The sequence below is a fragment of the Anolis sagrei genome, chromosome 1, assembly GCF_037176765.1.
Source record: "Anolis sagrei isolate rAnoSag1 chromosome 1, rAnoSag1.mat, whole genome shotgun sequence".
Lineage (NCBI taxonomy): Eukaryota > Metazoa > Chordata > Lepidosauria > Squamata > Dactyloidae > Anolis > Anolis sagrei.
The window spans coordinates 148,973,034-148,999,008 of NC_090021.1; the positions used below are offsets into that span (position 1 = coordinate 148,973,034).

Consider the following 25,975-nt stretch of genomic DNA (forward strand, 5'->3'; position numbering starts at 1 on the left):
ATGTTCATCCTGAAAAACCCATTGATCATTTGTTTGTCAAGTGATTTTCTTCAGTTATTTGAAACATGGAACTTTATTTTAAACTAGAAACTCAAACCACATAAACAAATAGAAATGCTATAAAAGAAAATGTGACATTTATTTATTTATTTAGAACTTTTCTATCCTGTTCTTCTCTACCTCCGTGGAGGGACTCAGAATGGCTAACAACAGCAAAAATTCAATGCTACACAATAAATAACATTTTAAAAACAACATACATAATAAATAAATTATAAATGCATATAAAAGACAGTTCACCAAGTTAAAACAACACCCAACTCAATCCAAACATTGTGGTCCAATAACTCTTAGTCTTTACCGGTTCAATCCATCAATCTGCAAATGCCTGATTCCAAAGCCAGGATTTCAGCTGCATCCTAAAGGTCAGAAGGAAGGGGGCAGCCTTCTCTTCCATATTCCTTTTTATTTTTGTTCTGCAGTTCTTGCCTTCTTAGTTTTAAATGAAAGAATTGAAAACCTATTTGTCAGATACTGGCAGGACAAAACCAGAACGGTCCCATCCCTCCTGGCCTTCCGCAAGCAGGTCAAGACCTTCCTCTGCAAACAGGCTTTTGGGAAGGGTATGGGGAAGCTCTGGGGAGATGCCACTGTGTCTGTTTACTGCGATGAAGTAACATTTGGAAGGCTGCATTGTTCTGTTTAGTCAGGAGAGTGGGGTTTGAATTTAGATTCAAAGCTTATGGATATGATGTCTGACTTTAAAATGGCCTTTAACCTTTCCCCAACCCTTAGAGCCACAAGTGCTGTTGGGATGCCCATTATCCACAGTTTTCTTGGCAGATATTTAATGGAATTCAGTAACATTTTTGGACCCAAAGTGGGTAAAAAGTAAAGAGCACTGACTACTATATTAAAACTTTATAGTTGGCCTTCTGTATCCACGGATTCTCCATCCATGAATTCAGCAGACCATTGAATCCATGAACAGAGAATCTGTGGACACAGAGGACCAACTATAATTTTAGAAGACAGCCATAAGTCTGGTGTGGCCCTCAATGAGAATGAGTTTGACACCCCTGATTTACAAGTTTGTGAGATCAAAAATAATCATCTGTAAACCTGTCCATTTATGTTACAAGTCTCATGGAACTAAAAGATACACTGCTTCTGAATATGGCAGTTCCATTTTAGTTCTAAACTTCATTTATATCCTTAATCTTGTGAACTTATAGGAAAAAGCAAGTGAGCCATTTTCAAGTTAATGTCTCTGTACAGATGTTGTACACTACTGTAGAAGCCTACTAAAAAAAGCATAGGAACCAAATAGTCTATAGTAGAAGATACAACACTAGCTTGCAAATTTGTAAACTGCATCACTTGGAATGTCTAGTTTGCAGAATTATTCTCACAGAAAGAAGAAGTGAAAAACAAAAAATATCAGAATTCATCTTTGATGCTCAGGGTTCATTTTGTACATGTGTAGGTGGTAAATTGCTACTCTGTACACACAGAGAATGAGAATGGGAGAAAGTGACTAGATTTCATTTTATGCACCATACTTTGTATAATTTAATAAATATTATATTTTCATTTTGTTATTTTTAGTATCTTTATTTGGAAATCACACTGATGCACTAATTTTACATGAGTAAACTTGCATTTCTACATGTTCAAATTACATTTTGACTTTCTTTTTTTCCCTTCTAGTTGAGTATGTCGTGGAGTATGATTATGATGCAGTACATGATGATGAGTTAACCATTCGTGTTGGTGAAATCATAAGGAATGTCAAAAAACTAGAAGAGGAAGGATGGCTAGAAGGAGAACTAAATGGGAAAAGGGGCTTATTCCCTGACAACTTCGTTAAGGCAAGTACTTCATGTTCATCTCTGATCTATATTGGAATTGGAATTGCTGTTTAACTTTGGACATTAAATTATACCTGTGTTACCAAAATGATTTAAATTGTGACGTGAAAATATGAAAGGGTTCATTGGAAGATATTCTATAATGTAAAAAACAAGTTATTGTTCCAGTTACCTTGCAAAAGGTTTCTTTCCACTTTTGAATGATGTGATGTCAGCTGAAAATTCTTGTTTGGTTTATGGGTGGGACTCTGTGTCCAATGCATAAATTTATTTTTTGTTTGTTAGTTCAGTTATGACTTTTCTATGTTTAGAAATTACTTGGCCTCATCTGTGGGTATGAAATTGTACAAAGTAGGTTAGAGGTAGAAAGTATAACCAAGCTTTTGTACCTTTGACCTTTAATACAAGCAAGATTATCCTGTGTGAAGAGAGAAATTCCCCCAATTTTTTCATTTTCATTTTCATTTTCCTCTCTTCTCAGGAATAAAATGAAGAACAAATTTAACTAACATAAACTTAACAGTATTTCAGTGGAATACCACCCCCCCCCCCAGGCCATCCAGTTCAACTCCCTTCTGCCATGCAGGAGAAACACAATCAGAGCATCCCAACAGATAACCATCCAGCCTTTTAAATAATAATAATAATAATTAATAATTAATAATAATAAATAATAGCAGAAATGATCAGGCTGGGCTCAAGTATGGGAGGAGAAGGAAGGAAAAGGAGGAAAACCTGGAGCCGCTCCATTTGCTTCGTGGAGCCCCAAGGACTCCACAGAGCACAGTTTAAGAACTGGTGTAAAATATATTCATAAGTTCTTTCCTTTAAAATTAAAGATGTATTTTTAAAAATTCACAAACATGCCAAATTGTACAGTTACAAACAAAGCATCTTCTGTTGCTAAAGTAGCAAAATAGATGTGAGCTTGATTTGAAAATAGGCATTGCAGGGATTTTCATTTTTCCAAAAAAGTGCTGCCTCACTACCACTATTTTTTCATGTTTTTGAAATTTTCTAGAAACAAAAGACAGTGTCAAACCCTTCCCAAAGAAAAGGTGGCCTCTGCAGTCCATTTGAGGAGTATGGCAATGATGCAGCAATTGTTAATAATAATAGTAATAATAATAATAATAATTTTTATTATTATTATTATTGTTCCTTTTCCTCCTCCTACTCTGCTTTATGTCTCTTAAAAAGAGACCCAAAGGTGTTAATAATAAAAGTAATATAATAGATAATTTAAAACCTAAAAAAAATCTATTTTAATCATAAGACAGTTAAAATTTATTCTATTTTAAACATAAGGCAATTAAAAATAAATAGTTAAAACTATTTAAAAGCCTATTAAAATACATAAAACACTACGCAGCTCCCCCTGGCTGGGTTTTAAAAGCATTCTTTAAAAGTCTGTCTGAAAAGAAAGATTTTAGCTTGCTACCCGAAGGATAGCAGAGATGGGGCCATTTTGGCTTCCCTGCAAGTAGTTCCAGAGTTGAGGGTCAGCCACACAGAAGGCACTCTCTGGAGTCCCCACCAACTGAGATTCAGGGGATGGTGGTAGAACTAAGAGATGGGTCTCTTCTGAGGATCTCAGGGCCCAGGCAGGTTTGTACAGGGAAATGCAGTCATCAACATAGTCTGGACCTGAGCTGTATAGGGCTTTAAAGGCTGCCAGAACAAACTGGCAGCCAGTGCAGCTGTTGCAAAGGGTGGGGGTGAGGGGTTGCCTATAGAGGGGTTCCTTCTATAGCCAGCCACAGCCATCAATTTTGCCACAGCTCTTTGGAGCTGCTAGAGTTTCTGAACACTCTTTGAAGGCAGCCCCACATAGAGCATATGGTCACAGTGAACATGAGGTCAGTGAAAATACGTGTCCCAGTTATTGTAGCAAAATAGGCTTCAGTTCATAATAATAGTCTGAGAAGCCAGCCTTGTACCTCAGAAGAGCTCAGGAAAAGATACACTGATGCTGAAGAGTTGCTGATTCCTGCTTTTTGGGACAAGAGCTACAATTCTAGGCTGAATAGAGTCAGTTGATTTTCTCAAGTCAAACATGATGCACCTGGTCTTATCAGGTCCTGATGCAAATCCAATGCACAAGCCTGATAAACTTTGACTCTGGATTCTGTCCTAATCAGTACTTTGGGTCATGATACTGCCAGCCTTTTACCTTGCAGTTGCTTCTAAAGTACATTATTGCTGTAATGGAACACAACTATTCGACTTGTTTGATTCTGTCCCTCATCTGGCTGTTCAGGTGCCACGTCTGTTGCCCCATTGGTCTCCAAATGCCCACACCTGAACTGGATCTGAGCTGCAACTCATTCTGGAATCAGATCAGATTCTGACAACCTTTAGTGAATGTTTCTTGGGTCAGCCCATAGGCTGTCCTCACCTTACTGTACCACCCACCCCCATATAGTAGCCAGTGCTTTTGAGGTTAAAGCTGTAATCCAAAAAATGGCACATTGCCCCACTAAGAGTAATTTGTAACATGTGACAAAACATGTACATGTGGCTGAATAGAAAAAATCTGAAGCGGATGCGGGTTTTTCATTCAAAAAGGTCACTAGATGGCAGCCACAATCTTATAAATAGGTCACGGATATCAAGAGAGCCAGTAGTACGTGCTCTCTGAAAAATATTTTCTGACTATGAAGCAGTTTATCGAGTAAATAAAATGACTTAATATTTCACTATATTGTGGGGAAATAGTACTTCTGATATTAATATTTATCTGATTAATGCTCTTAGTGGAGAAGAACTGCTTGTTTAATTAAAACACTCAGTATACTTGTGCAAGAGGAGGGATAGCCTTGTGACTCAAATAACAATGATTAATTTTTTAAAATGTTGTTGAAGTTTTAGTGCAAGGAATCAGTACAGAGATAGAAAGATAGATATATGTCATTACTGATATTTCTTCAAGATGTGTATATAATACTAGGTGAGTGGTATCATGTAGTAGAACAAAAATATTTTTCTTTAAGTAGAATGGAAAAGCAAAATTGCAATGCATTACAGGCAGATAGCATGTAGCATTTTAGATTCACTTGAGAAGGTGGTTGACACCAAAGACAAATAACAAGCTCATTGAAAATCATGATAGAGGCTACATGGGATATTTGTAGCAAAACTTTCTAGGTGTCGCTGTCCTTTTAATGTATATATGTATACATTATATAATGTATATATGTAGATATTTCAAATATTGGGTATTCATTCCTGATCTACACTTGAATATTATGATTTGTTCTACACTGGATAGAAGTTGGAAATGGGCACCTGTTTCAGAGTGGATGTGCATTATAATATCATTTGACTAGAATAGGAGTTTTCAAACAGTGCTCTGCAGAGTCCTTGGGGCTCTGCGAAGCACAGTTAGGGGCTCCACGGGGCCCCATGCTCCCCCTCCCCGCTCCCCAATGCATTTGTGGCTCATGGCCTAACAAGCCCCAGCCTGGCAAGCCCTGTCCTGGGGAGCCCCTCTTCTGTGGCCTACATGGCCTCCCCAAAGCACACGACCTGGGGAGCCCCGTTGCAGCAGCCATTGCCTAGCATGGCAGTATGGGGTATAACTGAATGGCACCTGGGGCTGCTCTTCTTGGTGTTGTTTTTGTTGTTATTATAAAAAAAGCTGGGAGGCCATCTGCTGGGGGTGCTTTGATTGTGTTTTTAGTGCGTGGTAAAAGGGCTGGGCTGGATGGCCTGTGGTGTTTCTATTCTGCTTCTTCTTCTTCTTCTTCTTCTTCTTCTTCTTCTTCTTCTTCTATTCTTCTATTCTTCTTCTTCTTCTTATTATTATTATTATTATTATTATTATTTGATACATAACAAGATTAGTACACAGCAAACAGGATCACTATGCTTATTATTAGTATTAGTATTATTATTATTATTGTTTGACCAGGTGGCCAATTGTTGGAGTGCTTTGATTGTGTTTTTCCTGCATGGCAAAAAAGGGACTGTACTAGATGACCTCTGGGGTTTCTGCTGTTGCTTTTGTTGTGGTGTTGTTATTATTATAAAGGCCACATAGCCAACTGTTGGGGTACTTTGATTGTGCTTTTCCTATATGGCAGAAGGAGGTTGGACTGAATGGCTCCGGGGGTCTTCCAGTGAAAAACTGTTAAGTTTATATTGGTTAAAATTGTTCTTCATTTTAAATATTGTATTTATTTTGTTTTTTGCACTGTGTGATTTAGTTCACATAAACATCCATCTGCCACTGGCCCAGTCCATGCCTGTGAGATGTGTGTGTGTGTGCGCGCAAATACATACATATACAGACATGCATACACACATTATATATAATATACAAACATTATATAGAATACTAACTGTCCCCTGCCACGCGTTGCTGTGGCCCAGTCTGTTGATCTGGAAAATAAAATAATGGTTTTTAATATATGTAATTTTTTTATGCTTGTGGGTAAACAGTATTTCTTGCTGTTTCTTTGTCAGTGTTGATGTGGAGATTGTCTGGTTTGCCCACCCTGGAACATGCAAGATATCATTGTCCTTCTTTAAGGGTTCCTTTCAAGTCTATGATACTATATCTGTGTGTGTATGAATTATATCTATCTATCTATATCTATGGCTGGATGGCTATTTGTCAGGAGGACTTTGATTATGTTTTCTTGCCCTGATGAAGGGAGTTGGCATTGGATGGCCTTAAGTATTTTCTGTTGGTCATGGGGGTTCAGTGTGGGAAGTTTGTCCTGAGTCTGTCGTTCGTGGGGTTCAGAACGCTCTTTGATTGTAAGTGAACTGTGAATCCCAGTGACTACAACTCCCAAATGTCAAGGTCTATTTCCCCCAAACTCCATCTGTGTTCATATTTGGGCATACTGAGTGCTTGTGCCAAGTTTGGTCCAGATCCATCATTGTTTCAGTGCACGGTGAGATTTTATAAAAAAATAAGCAACCTATTATGATCAAGAAACTGGCTGCTTTTACCAGAAGACCATAACTTTTTTGTAACTTGCAGAACAGTTATGTGTGTTTTACCTGCAAAGCAACTTGAAAGAAAAAGAAAAAGAACATATTTGGTGTATTGTCGAAGGCTTTCATGGCCGGAATCACTGAGTTGTTGTAGGTTTTTCCGGGCTATATGGCCATGTTCTAGAGGCATTTTCTCCTGACGTTTCGCCTGCATCTATGGCAACATATTTGGTACTCCTCATAAGGGATTTTTTTTACAGATAATATATATTGAATAATTTTGAATTTTACTGAAATGTGGATAAAAGTTAATTGTTTAATTCCATTGCATTTTTAAAAAATCTATATACAAAGTCTTTTTAGAAGTTGTGAATGTTGTTGACGATCATCATAATTGATCATTACCATCATCATCTCTTTCTGCCTAGTGGAGTTTTTATTACCAAGTACAGATGAGTGGTAAAGTGTTGGAGAAAAGGATGGTGCTCTGCCTGTACAGGTGTGTGTATTTGCTCTTACAACTGCAAAACAAAACCAGGAAGCTTGTTGAGTTATGACTTGAACTTTGCTCATTGCAGTAACTTGGTTTAAAACTTCCTTCGGCGCATGTAAATATGCATACATACCTGGGTGTGTTAAAGCAAACATGTCTTTAGAACTAGTAAGTTCTTTACGTTCCTTGTTAAAGTGGGGAAAATTTTTGTGTGTGTGATCATTGTTAGAGTCTGGTGAAATAATTGTGGTTCAGTGTATTTTGATTTATATAATTATTTAGCAATTTGTGCTATTGTGCCTGAAGCAGTGCTTGTAAAATACTGTATATGGCATTTCAGATGTGGGGGTTCATTTTCTTTATATGTTTCAATTCAGATACTGCTTTTCAAACATTTAAATAGACTTTATGAATGCACCAGGGTGAATTCATTTAAATGTAAGCATCGGGGAGTAGTGCTTGTGGTGTAGTTTTTTGTCTCTGTTCAAAACGTTTGCAGTGTGTATATCATATTTACTTGTTTCTATACTGAGAAAGCAAAACAGATTTTAGTTGGCAATGTTGCACATTTTTTCTAGTGTGAGATGATCATATTTAGTTGGCTGTCCTTCCAGATGTTGATACGTTTACCGTCACTGCAAATGTTCTTACATGTGATTTGTCATGCTTTTCCTAAAATGTAAGAAATTCAATGTTTTCAAATAAAATCTCTCATGTAGTCATGGTTTAAATGATTACAGGCTTAGATGTTTAAACAAATGTTATGAAGCATTAAAAGACCAATTTCTTGGTTGTTTTTTATAGTGATTAAGTACTTAGCTTTTTTTTAAAAAAATAGTGTTATGCCCAGCTAATATCATTGTGAATCCTGACTTCGAAACCATCATTTCCTAGTCTGGAGTTTTAAGTCCTTCCTGCAATCCAAGATTGCAGGTCATGGTTAGCTCTTCTACAACATCTTCTATCCTTCCTCTTATTTCTATATTAGAGTGATTTTGGATTCTACCTTTTTTCTTTTCTTCCATACAATTGAATGGCTCTACACAATCCTATAACTCTGTTGTTTCTTCTAATTTTGTTTTTCCTCTCTGCTTCTAGATGTGAGTTTACATGGCTCACTTGCTGTGACTTTCCCTCTCAATTAAAAAGTCCTGATTTCAGTTCTCAAACAATTGTTAGCATTTAAAAATATTTTTTTGTTTACAAAAGGTCTGTGAAGTACAACTCCCTAGGAAAAATGTTCCAGAGCCTATATTTCAGTATTATCCTTAGCTTATATCTATTTTAATATTGATCTTCTATATTGGTGTAGCTATGTTGAATTTTAATTTATAAGGCAGCAGTTGGAGATGCTGTTAACTGAGCTTGGAGTCTCTGGCTCTGCACACAAAATGTGTGATTTACCTTGTATCTTTGTATACCACATTTCTTTGAGTGGGAGTGGTGGATGTTCCTACTGTCGAATGTACTCTATGAATACACTCAGTTTTAAAACTGGAATACTTCCTCCCTTCCCTGCCATTAAGAGTAGCTCTATATAATCCAGTATTGTTTAAAGAAGCCCACAGCACCATGTTTAGCTCTAGAACCATGGTTCCAACCTGCGGTCCCCAGGTGTTTTTACCTCCAACTCCTAGAAATCCTAACAGCTGGTAAACTGGTTGGGATTTCTGGGAGATGTAGGCCAAAACATCTGGGGACCCACAGGTTGAGAACCTTTGCTCTAGAAGCTTGTGAATGTTTTTTTTTAAACCTAGTCAAAGTGCCATATTTTCCTTATTACCTGAAATAATATTTAATATCCTGTATTTTTTTCATAAATCTTAATATAAACACATGGAAAATAAATAAATGCTATTATTCTAAACATTAAATAAATCATTCAAAATATTATTTTGCTATCCCAATAGTATTGTAGGATAATCCAAATGTTAAGTAAATCTGTCTCAAAATTCTTGGAATATTGCACATATTCCAAACTAGGAATTAATATATTGTTAATAAGAACAAGTGTTATGAGAGATGCCTTACAAGCCCAAAAGACTTCCCTGAACTATGGGAACCCACTGGATCACCATTAGTGAGCCACATTCTCTCAGACTCAGAGAAGAAGCAACAGCAACCCTCTCTCCCTCAAAACACCCCAACACAAAGCTTTATAGGTTGCTTCCAAGTCATAAGTTGTAAATGATACCTTCCAGAGCAGAGATCTTTATAAACCTTTTTTGTTTAATTCAGCTGCTTTGCTAATACTAGGTAATGGCAAATAAGCCTGTCTCTGACTTTGTTTTTATTAAGTAAGTTCAAGTTGTCAGGTAGCTAGTGGGAATTTGGGTGGTCTATTTATTGAATTGTATTCATTTTGATTTGTCAAATCCAGAGTAGATCTATGGAATGTATGAAAAGACAGTCAACAAATCCCATTTATTTCCATCAATCTAGTTAAGTTGGACTAATGTAAGATTTAACCCTTTCTAACATTGCTGTTTTAGAATATTTTTTCAAGAATTTGTCTGTAGCTCTGTATGAAAGTATTTTTCTCTGGTGCATGTCTTTGGTATAGATCGTTTAATTTCCCTTGTTTTGTTTTCACCAGGAAGTTCAGAAAGAGACAGAAAGTAAAGATGACGATTTGCCAGTCAAGAGGGAAAGGCATGGAAATGTAGCCAACCTTGTTCAACGCATGAGCACTTATGGCCTTCCAGCAGGAGCATTTCAACCTCATTCCCAGGGCAAAGGCCTCAAGAGGAGTAAGTTGTTTAATGACTAGACTAGAATATTCCCTTGTTGTTATCTCTTCTAGTGTTTTGGGTTTTTTTTTGTTTGTTTGTTTTTTTATTTATTTATTTTTTGGCATGGGAGTAGACTTCTTGGTGTGTGCATAGAACATGTAGTACTATACATTTTAATTCATTTTTAGCTATAAATGAGAAATAAGTATGAAAACAATCATTAATTTTTAAAAAATCTCAAGGAACTTTTATCCTAACTTTTAGGAAAGTAAAACTAAAATTCTTGTAACTTGCATAGCCATTTTGTGATGTTTTTGAGTAGTAATGAAAATCAACAGGGATCAGTAAAAGAGAATTGTGCATAATAGATGCAATTCTAAATGTGTTTATATGTAGTTTTAAATAATGGCTGCAGAAAGAACAAATTGTAGATGGAAAAAAACACATTATCTTGTCAGATCTTGAAATTTCCGTAGTAGAAGTGTGCTCAGTAATTCTGATGTTATGGCAGGGTAGTTGAAATGAAATTGTTTTGAGCACATTAAATTGGCAGATAGACTTTTAAATCTGTTTTCAATATTAGTGGCACCAGATTGTGTCAGATCAGGGAATGATAAAATATGACAGAAAGATAACCTGTACTTGTACATGTTTACCCCTTTTTATGCTAGTTACATTCACTGTAGGCTAGCATCAGTACTGTGGCAGTTGATAAAGGACACATCAGTAGCAGAACCTGCATGAGCAATAACACTATGTAACAACATTTGAAAAATGTTCTGTTCCTGGTTTGAAAGTGTTTTTTCCTGTTTAATTATTTCATTTTTGTGACTGCCACAAACTATGTTGAATTGATTGAAACTATGAGATATTCATTGCAAAACTACAGTAAAATAAAGTTACATGAAGTTTTTGCAGTTTAATAAACTTTTCCCATGTTTTTATGATAGAACCAATTGAGAAATGACATTTATAACCCAGGAACAAAAAACATGTTAAATAGTGTAATAGAAATCAACCCAAATGATCTAGGTGTCACAACTAATTTTAGAAAATATCTTTGGAAATAAAGTCAGCTTGAGGTTGTTGAAGTACTCCGATTTCTACCATAAAAACTATTTTGATTTCTTTCATATGAGTTTCCGCTCTGCGCCTGTTGTGCCAATATGTGGATTTTTGTGTGAACTTTCCACATGTATACAGTTTTGTATAATACTCCTATTGACAAAACTTTGTAGCTTTTCCATATGCTTGGGAATTTCTGCTGATTCATTTGTAAATTATTGAGTGACTTAATTGTATCCTTACTGAGTGTTTTTGATTTTAATGTGCTAGAGACTATACTATACTATAAAAAATTAAGATGGATGGGATGAAAGGTGTTTTGTGTCCTCTTTAAGACTAAACTATTTACTGTAACATGACATTTTATGGATCACAATCCAGACTTGTCCATTAGTTTATAGAAGCCAGGATGTTTATGCTCTACAAACCCTTGGTGTGTTAATGATGATTTTTCCTGTGTCCCATTTCATGCCTCCCTGCACACCTCTTGAGTACCATAAACCATAGATTGTAATCCTCAAAAGCTCATGCTAAAATAAGTCTTCTTAACCTTAAAGACACCACAAGTCCCTTCTGCGAGACACAAGATTCAATTCTCATGCTATAGAGGGAAAATCAATAAATAAATATCTCCTTTAAATATATGTATAAAACACCCCCTGGTAAACTTTACTTTTGACCCTCACTTTTTCTACTCTCAACAGGATCAAAGAAACGGCAGTGTAAAGTTATGTTTGAGTATATTCCTCAGAATGAAGATGAGTTGGAGCTGAAGCTGGGAGACATTATAGACATTCATGAAGAGGTAAATAATTTTACAGTATTTAGGGTAAAAAATAAAATGGATTCCCACAGAAATAAACCACTGATTTGTAAATCTTGAATACAAATATTCTAATATTTCAAAATATTGAATTTCATTATATTAGGTTTTATTAATTAGAAGTTTGCATGTCTATGTACCTGCAAGTCACCTATTAATTTATGGGTATCCTCTTAATGCCATGGGGTTTTCCTATAACTTAAAAACACTTGTTATCTGTTGGCAGTTGTATGAATCCTTCAAATAAGCTCAATTTGTACTGGAATAAAACCTGAGCCTTTTAGTGACTTTTCTTATCTGGAGGGCACATAGGAGAAAGCAAACTCCCTCTTGTGGTTACAAAAATATTTCAATATAAATATTAAAAATGAAGTATCAGAACATTTGAAATGAAGATGTCTAAAGGTGAAAAAACACAGGATGTAGGGAGAAAAGTGAATATTGTAAATATATTCAGTGAAAATGTAAGGAAACTATATTAGAAAAAGAGAAATGGACAGTCTACTTAATCAACTGAGTAAAACTGACTGAGACGAGGGTAGAACTTCCTCACTGTATGTATGAGAATTTCCAATACTATCAGGAAAGACATTGGCACACATTAATCATTGTATCATCAGATATTCTGAATATGTGGCCCAGTGCAGGAGGAAATTATGTCTGATTCATTTCAGTGTTGAAAAAAAATAGCAGGTTGGTAAATTCCACTTTTACAAGCTGTGGATCCTTGTGGATCACTACCATAAGATTGAAATGGGATTGTCATGAAAATGTTTTTGTCTACTTTTTCATTTCTGGAAGCTTATGTTATAGTACAGGGTTTATGAGCAACTGATTTGGTGATTTACTAATCCTGTATCCCCATCACAGGTGGAAGAAGGCTGGTGGAGTGGAACACTAAATGGCAAATCAGGCTTATTTCCTTCTAACTTTGTAAAAGAGTTGGAGGTAAAAGATGATGGAGAAACACATGAAGTCCTGGATGATTCAGGTAGTTTTGCTGTATTTCTGAACAGATATTGTGCAGTTAAATACAAACTGAGCATCTCTTACTTGGAATTCCAAAATTCACAATACTTCAAAATCCAAAAATAACTACCTGGGATGCAGAGACATTGGTATTTTTTGCTTTCTGTAGTTCAGTTTATGCAAACTTTGTTTCATGTACAAAACTGTCAAAATATTGTGTATACAATGAACTTCAAGAAATTTGTATAAGATGTATATGAAACATTTTCAAAGTACCTTAAATTTGTACATATATAAGGTACAAATATAGTAAAGGTAAAGGTTTTCCCCTGACATTAAGTCCAGTCATGTCCAACTCTGGGGTTGGTGCTCGTCTCAATTTCTAAGCCGAAGTTGTCCATAGCACCTCCAAGGTCATGTGGCCAGCATGACTGTATGGAGCACAAATATACACAAATATAGATATTGCAAAATATGGAACACTTCCAATCTCAAGCATTTTGAATAAAGAATACTTAGCATGGATGGCCAACAATCAAATAGTATGGAAGTACTTAATCTAAAGGAGATGTCTAGACTTAATTTGCAAATATTTAAGGGATAAAAACTCAGTTTCATATATTTTTGAAGGCTTTCTTGGCCAGACTCACTGGTTTCTGGGCTGTTTGGCTGTGCTCTAGCAGCATTTTCTCCTGACATTTTGCCTGCATCTTCAGATCCTCTGAAGTTGCCAGCCACAGATGCAGGTGAAACATCAGGGGAAAATGCTGCTAGAACATGGTCATATAGCCCAGAAGCCACACAACACTCCAAAAACACTGTGAGTTTCTGGCTTACTTATTTAATGTAATGATCCATCTTTCTGCCAAAAAAGGCTGTTATTAACACTTGAATGTCTAATCCAATACCCTAAATTTAAATCTTGTTTAAACAATATAGAAACATATTAATTAAAAACACAGCTATAGCAGACATGACAAGTACTCCAACACATTGGCTTCTTCAGCAGTAGCCCAACGAACATGCCAAATGCTTCAGGGAGTAAAAATGTGTCTTTTTCCTGGCAGAAGTACATTAAAGAAGCAGCTGAGAGTCTGGCAGTAGCCAGCTAGAAGGCCTTCCCTCTCTTCCCCTGCCGAATGCATCTTGGCAGGACCAACAAAAGTACTTTCCCTAAAGATCTTAAGACCAGGAAGGTTAGGATGGGTGACTACAGTCATTCAAACAGCCTGTCTTAAGACTTATATAGCAGTTAATCATAAAGCAATAAACTAAATCACACTTTAAATTATGGCTAGAAGGAACCATAATTTGTTGCTATATGAAATTACTTTCTTCCTGTAGCTAAACCAAGCATTGCGGAAAGCCATACAACTTTAAACACTTTTAAAGATGGCAAATATAACAATTATCTAAATAGCCTATAACTAAGGTATGTTCCACTGTGGTAAGATTGAACTGATTACAGCTGGTGCAGTGGCCTCACCTATGCAAGTGAGTGCATAGATGAGGCCACTTTCGTCACTGAACTCTGGGTCTCTGATTCCAAAAGTTATTTCGGCTGGAGTTCTTTTGGCTCATATTGAGTCTCTATTTTCTGATCTGCATTTCAACCAACTATTTTTAACTTGTATGGATTATGTGATTATTGAACTTCATCTAATCCAATGCCAACCCCATCCACTGATCTAAAATAAAAGCAGCTTATTTGGATTTAGATAAAAAAGAAATATAACTAGTATGTTGCCAGAAAACTCCTCGAACTAAGTCCTAAAACTCCAGGCAGACTTTACTAGAAAATTCAAGTGCATATTAAAATAGCATGAAGAACAAGACAGAGCCCTGCAGGACGGCACACGGCCAGGTGTGAATGAGCAGTTCTTCAATATGCCACACTTTTAATCTCCCATCTAAGGAAGAACAGAGCCAAAATAAACCAGTTCCTCCAAAGTACCAGGATAGTGTGGTTGAAATTATTTGAAGCCATCATGAATTCCAGCACAACCAACTAAATACACTCTCTTTGCCCAGTTAGTGCCTGCGGTATAGAACATGAGATAAGGTAGCCAACACAGATTGAACCCACAATCAAACCTGAAGGCAAAGTGAAGTGAACCTATTATTCCTTAATAATTTGTTTGATAGTCCTAGGCAGCACTATTTATTTATCATGTCAGTGGCAGACCAAACAGTTGCATTGCATTTTTTTAACAAATAAACAAACGAAACACAAAGTTTGCAAGCTTGGTAGTTGATTAAATGTCCTTTGACCAGTAGCTGGCCACTTGGAGTGCCTCTGGTGTTGCCGCAAGAAGATCCTCCATTGTGCATGTGGCAGGGCTCAGGTTGCATTGCAGCAGGTGGTCTGTAGTTTGCTCTTCTCCACACTCGCATGTCGAGGATTCCGCTTTGTAGCCCCATTTCTTAAGATTGGCTCTGCATCTCGTGGTACCAGAGCGCAGTCTGTTCAGCACCTTCTAAGTCGCCCAGTTTTCTGTGTGCCCAGTGGGGAGTCTCTCATTTGGTATCAGCAGCACTGATTCTTTTCTAATGCAAAAAGCCTGAAGAGATGTTAGTGATCACTGCTTTCGGAGTAATAAAATCAGGAGCAGAGAACCTTGAGCCTTTTAGCCCAGTACAGATCTTCAAACTTCTGCACTTTCCTCAGACTATGCCTTTCACCAATCCAACTTTGGGTTATTGATATTATTTAAGGCATCCCATCCTGTACCAAATTACAAAGTTGACAAAGGTAACTTTGTACATGTTAGGAAAAAAGAATGCTTGCTAGGATAAAAGTAGGCAGGACTGTGTACTTGTATGTTTGCAATGAATCCTAGGACAAAGCTATAGTTTACCACACCCAGACGTTTACCTTCGGCTGAGACATACCAGTAATAATAATAATCTTGGAAATAAAAGCTACAGTAGCTCTTTTTTAAATTATGCAAGCAGTAATGTGTTGTCGAAGGCTTTCATGGCTGGAATCACTATGTTGCTGTGAGTTTTCCGGGCTGTATGGCCATGTTCCAGAAGCATTCCCTCCTGACGTTTCACCCACATCTATGGCAGGCATCCTCAGAGGAGTGCCTTGATTTTGAAGATCTCTTGGAGCTAGTCAGTACAAAATAGCTGGCTCAAAGTATTCCATCAAGAGTAGCAAACCTTCTCCCCCTCCCACCCACCATTATCTTCTCCCAGCATTTCTTCTCTTCCTGTTTTTCTATGAAAGAATGATACCCCTTGCTACCACCTCCTATCTTTCCCCCCTCATGGGGTGCCTTTACACTTTAAAATCAATGCAGTTTGGCATCACTTTAACTATCATGGCTCAGTGCTATGGAATCATGAGAGCTGTAGTTTTATACTTCTAGCCTTTTTAAAGTAATGGATGCTGGTAGCTCATCAAACTACAACTCCCATGATTCCATAGCATTGAGCCATGGCACTTAAGATGGTGTCAGTCTGCATTAATTCTACAGTACCAATGCACCCTTTATCTAATGACACAGGTGAGTGTACTATTTTAGCAAGAGAAATAGGAAGCATGGAATCCAACATACGTAATTATGCTGGTAAGACCTTCTGCCCAATTAGGAATAAACAGAAACTCGGCAGCACTTGGCAAGTCCAATCCACATATTAATGTGCCCTCTCCCTTAACATGTTCTAAGACTACTTTTTTCCATCTTTCCAGAGTCAGTTTTTGCAGGCCCTCCTTCTCCTTTGACTTCACCAGGAAATGGCAGTGAGCCTGGACCTGTACCAACAGCACAACCAAAGAAAATCAGAGGAGTGGGGTTTGGCGATATTTTCAAAGATGGCTCAGTAAAACTTAAAACAAGACTGTCCAGTAATGATTCAGAAGAGAAGAAGCAGGATAAAGTAATTTATATTTTCTTCTTGTCTAAAATGTCATATTTTTCAAAACATAACATTGGTTGTTAATAAGCAGCCAATATTTCATCCTATGTCTTCTGGTTTTATAATCAACGTAAAATAATGATTATTGTTATTTATACCCCGCCTTTCTTCTGAAATTGTTTCTGAGCAGCAGCATTCTAACACTTTTAAAGAATGTTGTCTCACTGATAACATCACCGGTAGGAACCATCATGCAGTATTCTATTTATTGCCTGCATAGAAAAAATAGCATTTTATTCAGCCCAAAAATGTGGTTGATCTTCTGAATAGTAAAACTAAGTCATTTGTTGCATACTTAATTATTATGTAAGGTAAATACGTGTAAGAGTCACAAGCGTAGTTGCCTGTTGACAAATTTGTGTTTATATTTCTTGTGTAGCCATTACCCACGCATTCATCTGGACCAAAAGTAACACAGTTTTCTGGTGTTATGAAATCTGAAGTGACAACAGAGTTAACAAAAGGAGAATCTGAAAACAAACAGAAAGGTATGACTATTTTATTTTGTCCCTGCATGTTATTCTGCAGTTTTCAATATAAAACAATTTTAAAAATTCATCTTTCTTGGTTTGATTTGTATTTTTAAGAGATCCTGGTTTTTTCTCACATAGTTTCACAGGATCTAGGGCCCCTTCTACAATGCCATATAACATTAAGATGATCTGCTTTGAACTGGATTATATGGCAATGTAGACTCATATAATCCAGTTCAAAGCAGATAATGTGGGTTATATACTTTGATCATCTGGATTAAATGGCAGTGTAGAAGGGGTCTAGAAGAGTGATTAATTGTTTCGTATTCCCTCCCTAGTGTCCTGTGAGTCATTCGCTTTCTGATGGTTCAGTGTAGGGCCCCAGCTGCACTGCTATATAAAATCTAGATTATCCAATTTGAATTTGGTTATATAGCAGTGAACATATAATCCAGTTCAAAGCAGATAATCTGGATTATATGGCAGGGTAGAAGGGGCCTAATAGTGTTTCATGCACAAAACTATTAAAATATTGTGTATAAAGTGTATATGAAACATAATTGAATGCCTTTTTAGACTTAGGGCTCATCTCTAAGGGCCTTTCCACACAGCCATATAACCCAGAATATCAAATCAGAAAATCCCACAGTATCTGCTTTGAACAGGGTTCACACTGCCATATATTCCTGTTCAAAGGAGATATTGTGGGATTTCCTGCCTTGATATTCTGGGTTATACGGCTGTGTGGAAGAGCCCTAAGCTATCTCATTTATATATATGCATATATAGGATACCCAACCTGTAATATGAAAACAAACTATTTCACCTTATGAGAAGTACTCAGACTTCTGTGTTTGATATTTCCAGGCAGTATACACATATTCTTGCACTAAGGTCCTGAATTTGTTTTGTTTCATTTCCTTTTAGACAATGCATGATTGGTCACTGTGTTACTAATACATTTTCCCCTTTGGAATTAAACGATTCGTGCATGTGGCATGTCATCATAGCAGCTCCTTCAAATTAACAATTAGTCAGCTTGCTTATCTACTATGAACCACAGTTGTCTAGCTGTTGTTACTGCTACCACTCCACTCCTGACTCCGGTGTCTTATGGGAACTGCTCTTAAATCCTGGCTTTCCTCCTAGAACTGCTCTCTTGCTTATCTGATTAAAACTCCTCTGTCTGATGGGCATATATTTTATGCTCTATACATTCCTTATCACTTTGCTTCTAACATGAGCAGCAAATCAAGTCTTCGATTTTTTTAAAAAGTTACAGTAATGTGTTTTAAATAATTTTAGATTATAATAACAGTTACGGTAATTATATTTTTTTCAACAAGCTTTTCCCTAAATGTCTTATTGGAGATTTCTGAATAGTTGCATTCAGAAAGCATTTGAAATGTGCAGGGCATGCATAACACACATAACTTTGTCCTTTCAGCTAAGGAGTATTGCAAAGCCTTGCATGCCTATGAAGGTACCAATGAGGATGAACTTAGTTTTAAGGAAGGTGATGTTATCCAGATAATAAGTAAGGTAAGAGTCCATATTCTAATGGAACACTTTCTTCCCTTATAATGAATCAAATCAAAGTAACGCATTCATAAGTAAAATATTTGATTGGTGTCCAGTCAAGATAGATACAGAGTCTTTAAGCTAATAAGAAATGACTATTTTAAATTCTAAATAGTACCATGTATGCCTATGGTTAACATCATGTAGAAAGTTTGATAAAAAGCATATTTGTATTGAGATTTTCTTCCATTTCTTCCTTAGAAGTTACAGAAAAATAGTAATGCTTCTTCTCTAGCGCCATCTTGTGAGCAAGTGCATGTGCGCACGTGTACACAAACACAGTTGTACAAATTATACAAGACAGGGAAGTCCAGCATGACCTGAAGTAGCGAAGATTATGAAAGGAGTTTAGTTTGTACAGAGGAGCACCTGACATCCGCCGGGAAGTAGCAGCCAATAGTGAAAGGACCAAGGCAGAGACATCTCCAGCTCATCCCCTGTTTGGGTATCAGCCAGCACGTCAACGACTTAAATCAAGACATAGCTTTCTTAGAACTACAGAGACACTCGCTGGAACACCCCAGCAAGCGAGAGTCCAAAAGTGGCAGGCCCAAACCCAGCACCTCAATTCATGGGTGATACCAGATGAGAGACTCCCCCCTGGGCACTCAGAAGACTGGGCGACTTGGAAGGCGCTGAACAGATTGCGCTCTGGCACCACGAGATGCAGAGCCAATCTTAAGAAATGGGGCTACAGGGTGGAATCCTCGGCATGCGAGTGCGGAGAAGAACAAACCACTGACCACCTGCTGCAATGCACCCTGAGCCCTGCCACATGCACGATGGAGGACCTTCTTGCGGCAACCCCAGAGGCACTCCAAGTGGCCAGATACTGGTCAAAGGACATTTAACCAAATACCAAATTTACAAAATCTGTGTGGTTTTTTTTTTCTTTTTTTTTCTTTTTCATTTTAATCTCTGTGTTTGTTTTGCTCTGTTAGAATTGTAAAACAATGGTTGCTGATGACACGATAAATAAATAAGAGGAGCATTTGAATATTATGGACCAAAGATACCGTATAAAGGATTCTGTACATTTTCTCATCCTTGATGAGAAATGATTTTTAACAGAATAACCTTGAAATGGTTTTTACCTCTGAGGAATAAAAAGACCACGTGCCTTCACATCACGAAATTAATGAAAACTATGCAAGAGCCCTATTTTAAAAAAGCTTTCTTAGCAGTGAAAAGTCTTTTGAATGTTTTATTTTACATACAAGAACAAAATAACCCAAGGGTTACATACCTGTTATGAACCCAAGTTAATCTGTTAATGCACTGACATGGTTGAGTAAGAACGAGGGTCAGTGTGATATCATGATCTGTAATATACCAAAGACTACTAATGGCTATTTTGTGGACTCACTTCTATCTTAAATGTTTATTATTAGGAAACCATTCTGGACTAGATGTGTACTCATTTCTGGTTTCTCAACATTGATGGAGCATTCTGAAATATGTACTGTTGTCAAAACCACCTAAAACAAGCCACCTGTCATGTTTCTAATGCAACTGTATCTTTAACTAGCAGACCGGGGGGTGGGGGGAGTCTTATAATCGTAGGGACTCTGTCCCTTCCTTCCATGTGCCCCCAAAGGCAGTTATGAGGGGTTATGAAATCTTTCAGGGGTTGGCTTTTCCTTAGAGTGTTGTGGGGAAAGTGGTGGAAAGGGGGAAGAAAATGTATTTATTTATTTGTTTATGTTTATTTGGATGTTGACCTATAGTGTTGTGTTGATTTATTTTGGGAGATGGAGAGAAATTTGCTGTCTGAAATAGGTGTGTATGCTGCAACTGGTTTTTTATTTTTCCTTTTAAAAAGCTCTGTTTGTTCTAGAACACTGGAGATTCAGGATGGTGGAAAGGCGAACTCAATGGCAAAGAAGGAGTTTTCCCAGACAATTTTGCCTTTCAGATTACTGAACTGGATAAAGATTTCCCAGTAAGTTCTCACTAACTGTTTTTGAAGCCACTATGGAAACGTTTTATAGCTGGCTATAGCACAAAATGCTAAGTGATTTTTGTAATCTGATAAAGAATTGGTGTGGGATCTTGAGTCTTGCATCCTTTCCTTTTTTTGTTTTTTGTTGTTGTTTTGTTTGTTTGTTTGTTTGTTTGTTTTTTGGTTTTAGGCCTTAGGACCAAAATTGGGAACCTGTTTCAACTTGAATTCAATTTCAGTTAAGTTTTCAGGAGACAAAAAGCACAAGACCAAAAATATCAGCATATTTTAACTGGATTCTCTTATTGCCACTAGCCAGGAGAGGCCAGTTGGCTGACCCTGAGCAAGTCGCACTCTCTCAAGCTCAAAGGAACCCTCTGAACAAAACTGACTAAGAAAACCCTATGATGAGTTCAACATAGGGTCACAGTGAGTCAGAAACAATTTCAAAGCACACAACAACACATCCTTACTGAGAGTGGTTGCTACTTTTCTTGGAGAAAATGGCAAAATAGTAAAATTAAGTTGAGCAGTAGTGTATTGTGAATTTGCAGATGGGTAACCCTGAGTAGAGCAGCTAATCAAAGCTCACAGAATGGGGTTCATAACAAAGGGGGGACGGACTAGATGCTGCTCTTTAAAAAAAAAGGTAAAACAGATAGATCCTGTCAGAAATAGAAACAGGGTCAGGTAAAACATTAGTGAGAGCCTATTAGAAATAGAGTTATGGTCAGTTAGGAAGAATTGATATGATCTGAATAGAATTTATGAAACTGACAATGTGGAAGGACTTCAAAGAGAAATATTAGTTTCTTAGAAACTGGGTGTGCAAACAGCATAATACTAGATTATTATTTTATTCTGACACTATTTTTATTATGGGGGTTATAATTTAATAATTAACAAGGTAATGAACCCATTAATCAACTTACCAATTACCCAGTATAGTAGTTACCTGTACAAGAGTACCAGATGCAAAGAGGGATCTTGAGGGTAAAGGAGTGCAGTGGTTGATTGGAACGTCCAAGAGTTTCCCCAGGGCCAACCTGGATTGTAGGCATTAACATTACTCAAAGGATGAATCAGAAGCCTCTCTTATGGGGAGGAAGAAGTTGCGAAGTGAAAGATAATGATGCTGGGAGAAGAAATAGAGTGTGAATTACCCAAACCACCTTATTCCTATTCTTCTCTTTCTATCACCGATTTGTTATGGCAGCTGATGATGGCATCTCCTAGGGCACATCTAAAAACCTAAGTGTTTGTATATATTTGGAAACTGATATGCACAGAGATCTACTCATTATTCTAGCATAGATTACCTCCAAAGAAAGGAACAAAGCTGTAGGATACAGCTGGGAATGAGTGTCTTAATTCAGTGTAACTTTCTGAAATTCTGAGAAATAATCAAACTTTCTTAGTTATTAACATTTTGCTCTCTTTGCAGAAGCCAAAGAAACCACCACCTCCTGCAAAATCTCCAGGTAATTAAACTGGTTTTATCAGATAACAAAAGAGGAAAACTTGGCTTTAACCTTGTTTAATTTGTATGTGCAAAGAACACTTCAACACATGTTTCTTATGGAGAGACATACACTACCTTTTTAACATTCTGCCCTTCAGTTTAATAGAATATGCATGGTTAAGTGCATTTAGAGAGAAAATGTTTCAGTGGTTGAGATCTGTGAGTACCACCCTAGGTTAGCTTAGGTTTGGCATTCGTGAGTCGGATTGCAGCCAAAAAAAATTCATTGTGTGGAATATTTACCCCCAAAATGTCCCTCTTTGGACAATTAATGCATTCCTTGTATCTTTAAAGATGTTGTATGAGTGTCAGTTCTGATGGGCATGTATGATATACTTAACCGTTAGCAATTATGATTGTTTCTTAATATAGCAGTGCAATATAATTTCTGTGTTCATGATTGGCATTCCATTCAGGTTCAAAACCAGAGCTTCTATCTGGAGAGAAAAAGTTACCTCTTCTTAAGAATGAAGAAAAAGGTAAGAGGAGTTGATGAATGTTGTCAAGCAGTAGTACTGAGTTGTTAAAAAAAGGACAATTAAAAAATTTACTTGTGGGAAATGGTGCCAGTCCTTTCTGGAATGGAGGATTATTTCTAAATATCTTAGGGTTGTCAAAGTAAAAGAAGATCCAATCTGACTCTGAAGTTTCAGTACCTGCCCTATAAGACTTTTGAGAAGATTTTCCTGGGTTAAAAAGTAGTTTTATACATCAGTAACCTAGTTATGAAATTTGGAAGTAGTTTTTCATTTCAATGTTTACTATATCTCTGTTCTGATTAGAACTTTGTCAAACTTCTGTTTTTGACCACTGTGAGACATGTGGCCAACAAAAGATGCTAAATTACCATAAAGGGACTGCTACTCCACTAATGTCTAATTCTTGAATTTATTACCATGATCACCTATACAGTACTTATAATTATGATTTGGGAAGACTTTCTATTATGTATGTATGTATGTATGTATCTAAAGTCAAAATTTATTTATATGTATGTTTGATTCACAAAGGCTCCCACATGGTTTGATGGATCTTGACCAAACTTAGGACACCTATCATGATTCAATTTAAAACAATGAAGTTTGAGAGTTGGGCTGCTAGAGGATGATGGGAGTTGTAGTATACCCACATATGGAGAGCCACGTGAATCCTACCAACAATGGATCTGGACCAAACTTGTCACATGTGCCCATCACAACCAAGTAGTGGTTAAGTAGTGGTGGGGTTTGGGAGAGATTGGCCCTGGACAATGGAAGTTGCAGTTCACCCACATGCAGAGATTACTGTAGCCCCACTGATTATGGAACTGGAGCAGTCTTGGCACACATACCCATCATGACCAACTTAAAATGCTAGCAGGGCTTTTAGTGGAGGGAGGTTGATAGAGGATGATGGGACTTATACTCCACATCTGGAAAGCTGTGTGAATACTGCCGATGATGGATCTGGACCCAACTTGGCACACATACCTGCCACGACTAATTTGAAATACTGGTAAGGTTAGGGACATGATGGAGGATCATGGCAGTTGAAATCCAAGCACATTCGTAGAGCCTCCTACCCATTACTGAAGGTGTTCCTTTCTTATCTGATTAGACAGCTCACCCCCTATTTATCAGCTTGGGGATGATGGGAGTCTGACCCATCTGACCAGTTAGGAGTAGACCCTTGACTTTCACTCACATGTCTAAATAGAGTTCAAGACTGGATAGATATGGTGCTGATAGGAATGGCATCCCACCAGATCTGAGGTAAATGGGAGTTCTAGCCTAACTAGGTCTTAGACAAGAATTTCACTCCATCAGGTGTATGATTATGCATTTTCTAATGGGTCTGTTCATAAAATTCAAAACAAAACAATGAATATTTCTAATAAATAGTATTACAAAATAAGTAACCCATGCAATGCTAGGTAGATAGACTAGTACAACAAATGAGGACTTTGAATATTAAATCAACAATCTTATACCACCCAAGCAATATATTTTGGAAGAAAGAATAAAAACTGGAGGTGATCTAATCGAATCCATAGAGAGGGGAGGAGACTTATCTCAGAATAATGAAAAATGATGACATATATATGATACTAAAATAATGGAGCTAGCTAACTAGCTACTGCAACAAACTATAAAATGAAATCAGAAACGAATCCACACATCTACATTGATATACATACACAAACTACAGTAACAAACAGGCAAGAAAGCAGTTCTATGAACCTCTCACTCACAATCTGATGGTTTTCATCCCTTATTGTTCTGCTCCCTTTAAATAACACTCTATAACAGCACTTTTCCTTTTAATAACATTCTTCTAATTCATAAACCTTGCTAGTGAAGTTTGCCCCATTATTATTTTGAAAAGTGATAAACAAGTCACCGTCTTGCTTGAAGTTTAATCAAACATTTCTCCTTAATCGGCATAGCTGGTTTGTCCATCTCAGTTAGTTTGTAAGTTGTAGTTTCATTGCCTTCCTCTAAGACTGAGAGAAAGTGACTTGTCCAAGGTCACCTAATGGATTTCTGTAGCTGAGCAGGAAATTGAGTCTTGGTCTGCTGGAATCCAGTGCTCAGTCAAGCAATGCTGTCTCTGTAAAAAGAATGTAGACGACAATACATTAAGGCAGACATCACAAAGTGTAAAGTCATATTAATATGTACACATTGCATTTATGCCTTCTCTCTTTAAAGAGATATTTTAGTGTAAAAGCATGAAATGAAGGGTGTCCCTTCCATGACTCTCGTTGATCCCTTTGTTTTAATAATATTAATGTGATAATCCTAATGGTTTGCTTGTATTATTTTTTTGTTATGAATGATGATGATATTTATTTATTTATTTATTGACCACTCTATGTTCCCGAGGGGACTCAGGGCAGTTTCCAACTCATATGACAAGCATTCAGTGCCAATGATGATATGGAATTGAATTTAGACTTCCCTGGAGGTCTGAAGATCAGCCTCAGTCCCCGTAGGAAAAATTTCTTATGACAATCCTATGAATAATAGTCATTTAAGAGCCTCAATAATCAATAGCACTATCCAGACCTTGCAAATTCAGAGCTGTGGCTTCCTTTATTGAATCTTTCCCTTTTCTGGTGCTTTTAACTTTTTTCCAGAATTATTATCTTTTCCTATTAATCTTGTGTATAATTTGTGACATAGGCAATGAATCTGTTTCAAGTATTATTTTTCAAAAAATAATGTTGCATGAAGCCATTTGTGGTATTTTTTTAAAGATAGCTTGACTTGAGATTAATCATAATGAAGCTATAAATGTTTCTCATATTTTATTTCCCAGATGAAAAAGCTGCTTTGGATCAGAAAGGATCTAAACCAGTAGCTCCTCAAGTACCTCCCAAAAAGCCAATCCCTCCAAACAAAGTCAATAACATCTTAAGACCTGGGATTCTGCATCCAAAATTGCCAGAGAAACCAATTTCACAGCCACCAGTATCAAAGTATGTATATCTATGGGTTAGATGATTGGATTGTTAGATTACATTTGGAATCTTACAATGACAGAATGCTGCTGTGTTTCTATGTGAGACTTTTAATATGCAAACAGGTTTAAATTATGGTGACTGCTAACAAAAAGTCAGTTGAGGATATTGCAATTGCTTCACAAATAAAT

At 36.9% G+C, this 25,975-nt stretch overlaps 1 protein-coding gene across 1 annotated transcript in view; it reads left to right on the top strand.

The window, feature by feature from the left end:
- Window positions 1-25,975, top strand: part of CD2AP (CD2 associated protein) — a 64,405-nt gene that overhangs the window by 17,006 nt on the left and 21,424 nt on the right. Inside the window, exons 2-12 of the mRNA XM_060785256.2 lie at window positions 1,711-1,871; window positions 9,908-10,061; window positions 11,813-11,913; window positions 12,802-12,922; window positions 16,598-16,785; window positions 17,204-17,312; window positions 18,745-18,839; window positions 20,716-20,820; window positions 22,265-22,301; window positions 22,759-22,821; window positions 25,643-25,802. Coding sequence (XP_060641239.2) covers window positions 1,711-1,871; window positions 9,908-10,061; window positions 11,813-11,913; window positions 12,802-12,922; window positions 16,598-16,785; window positions 17,204-17,312; window positions 18,745-18,839; window positions 20,716-20,820; window positions 22,265-22,301; window positions 22,759-22,821; window positions 25,643-25,802 — 1,294 coding nt within the window. The remainder of the gene's footprint in view (window positions 1-1,710; window positions 1,872-9,907; window positions 10,062-11,812; window positions 11,914-12,801; window positions 12,923-16,597; window positions 16,786-17,203; window positions 17,313-18,744; window positions 18,840-20,715; window positions 20,821-22,264; window positions 22,302-22,758; window positions 22,822-25,642; window positions 25,803-25,975) is intronic.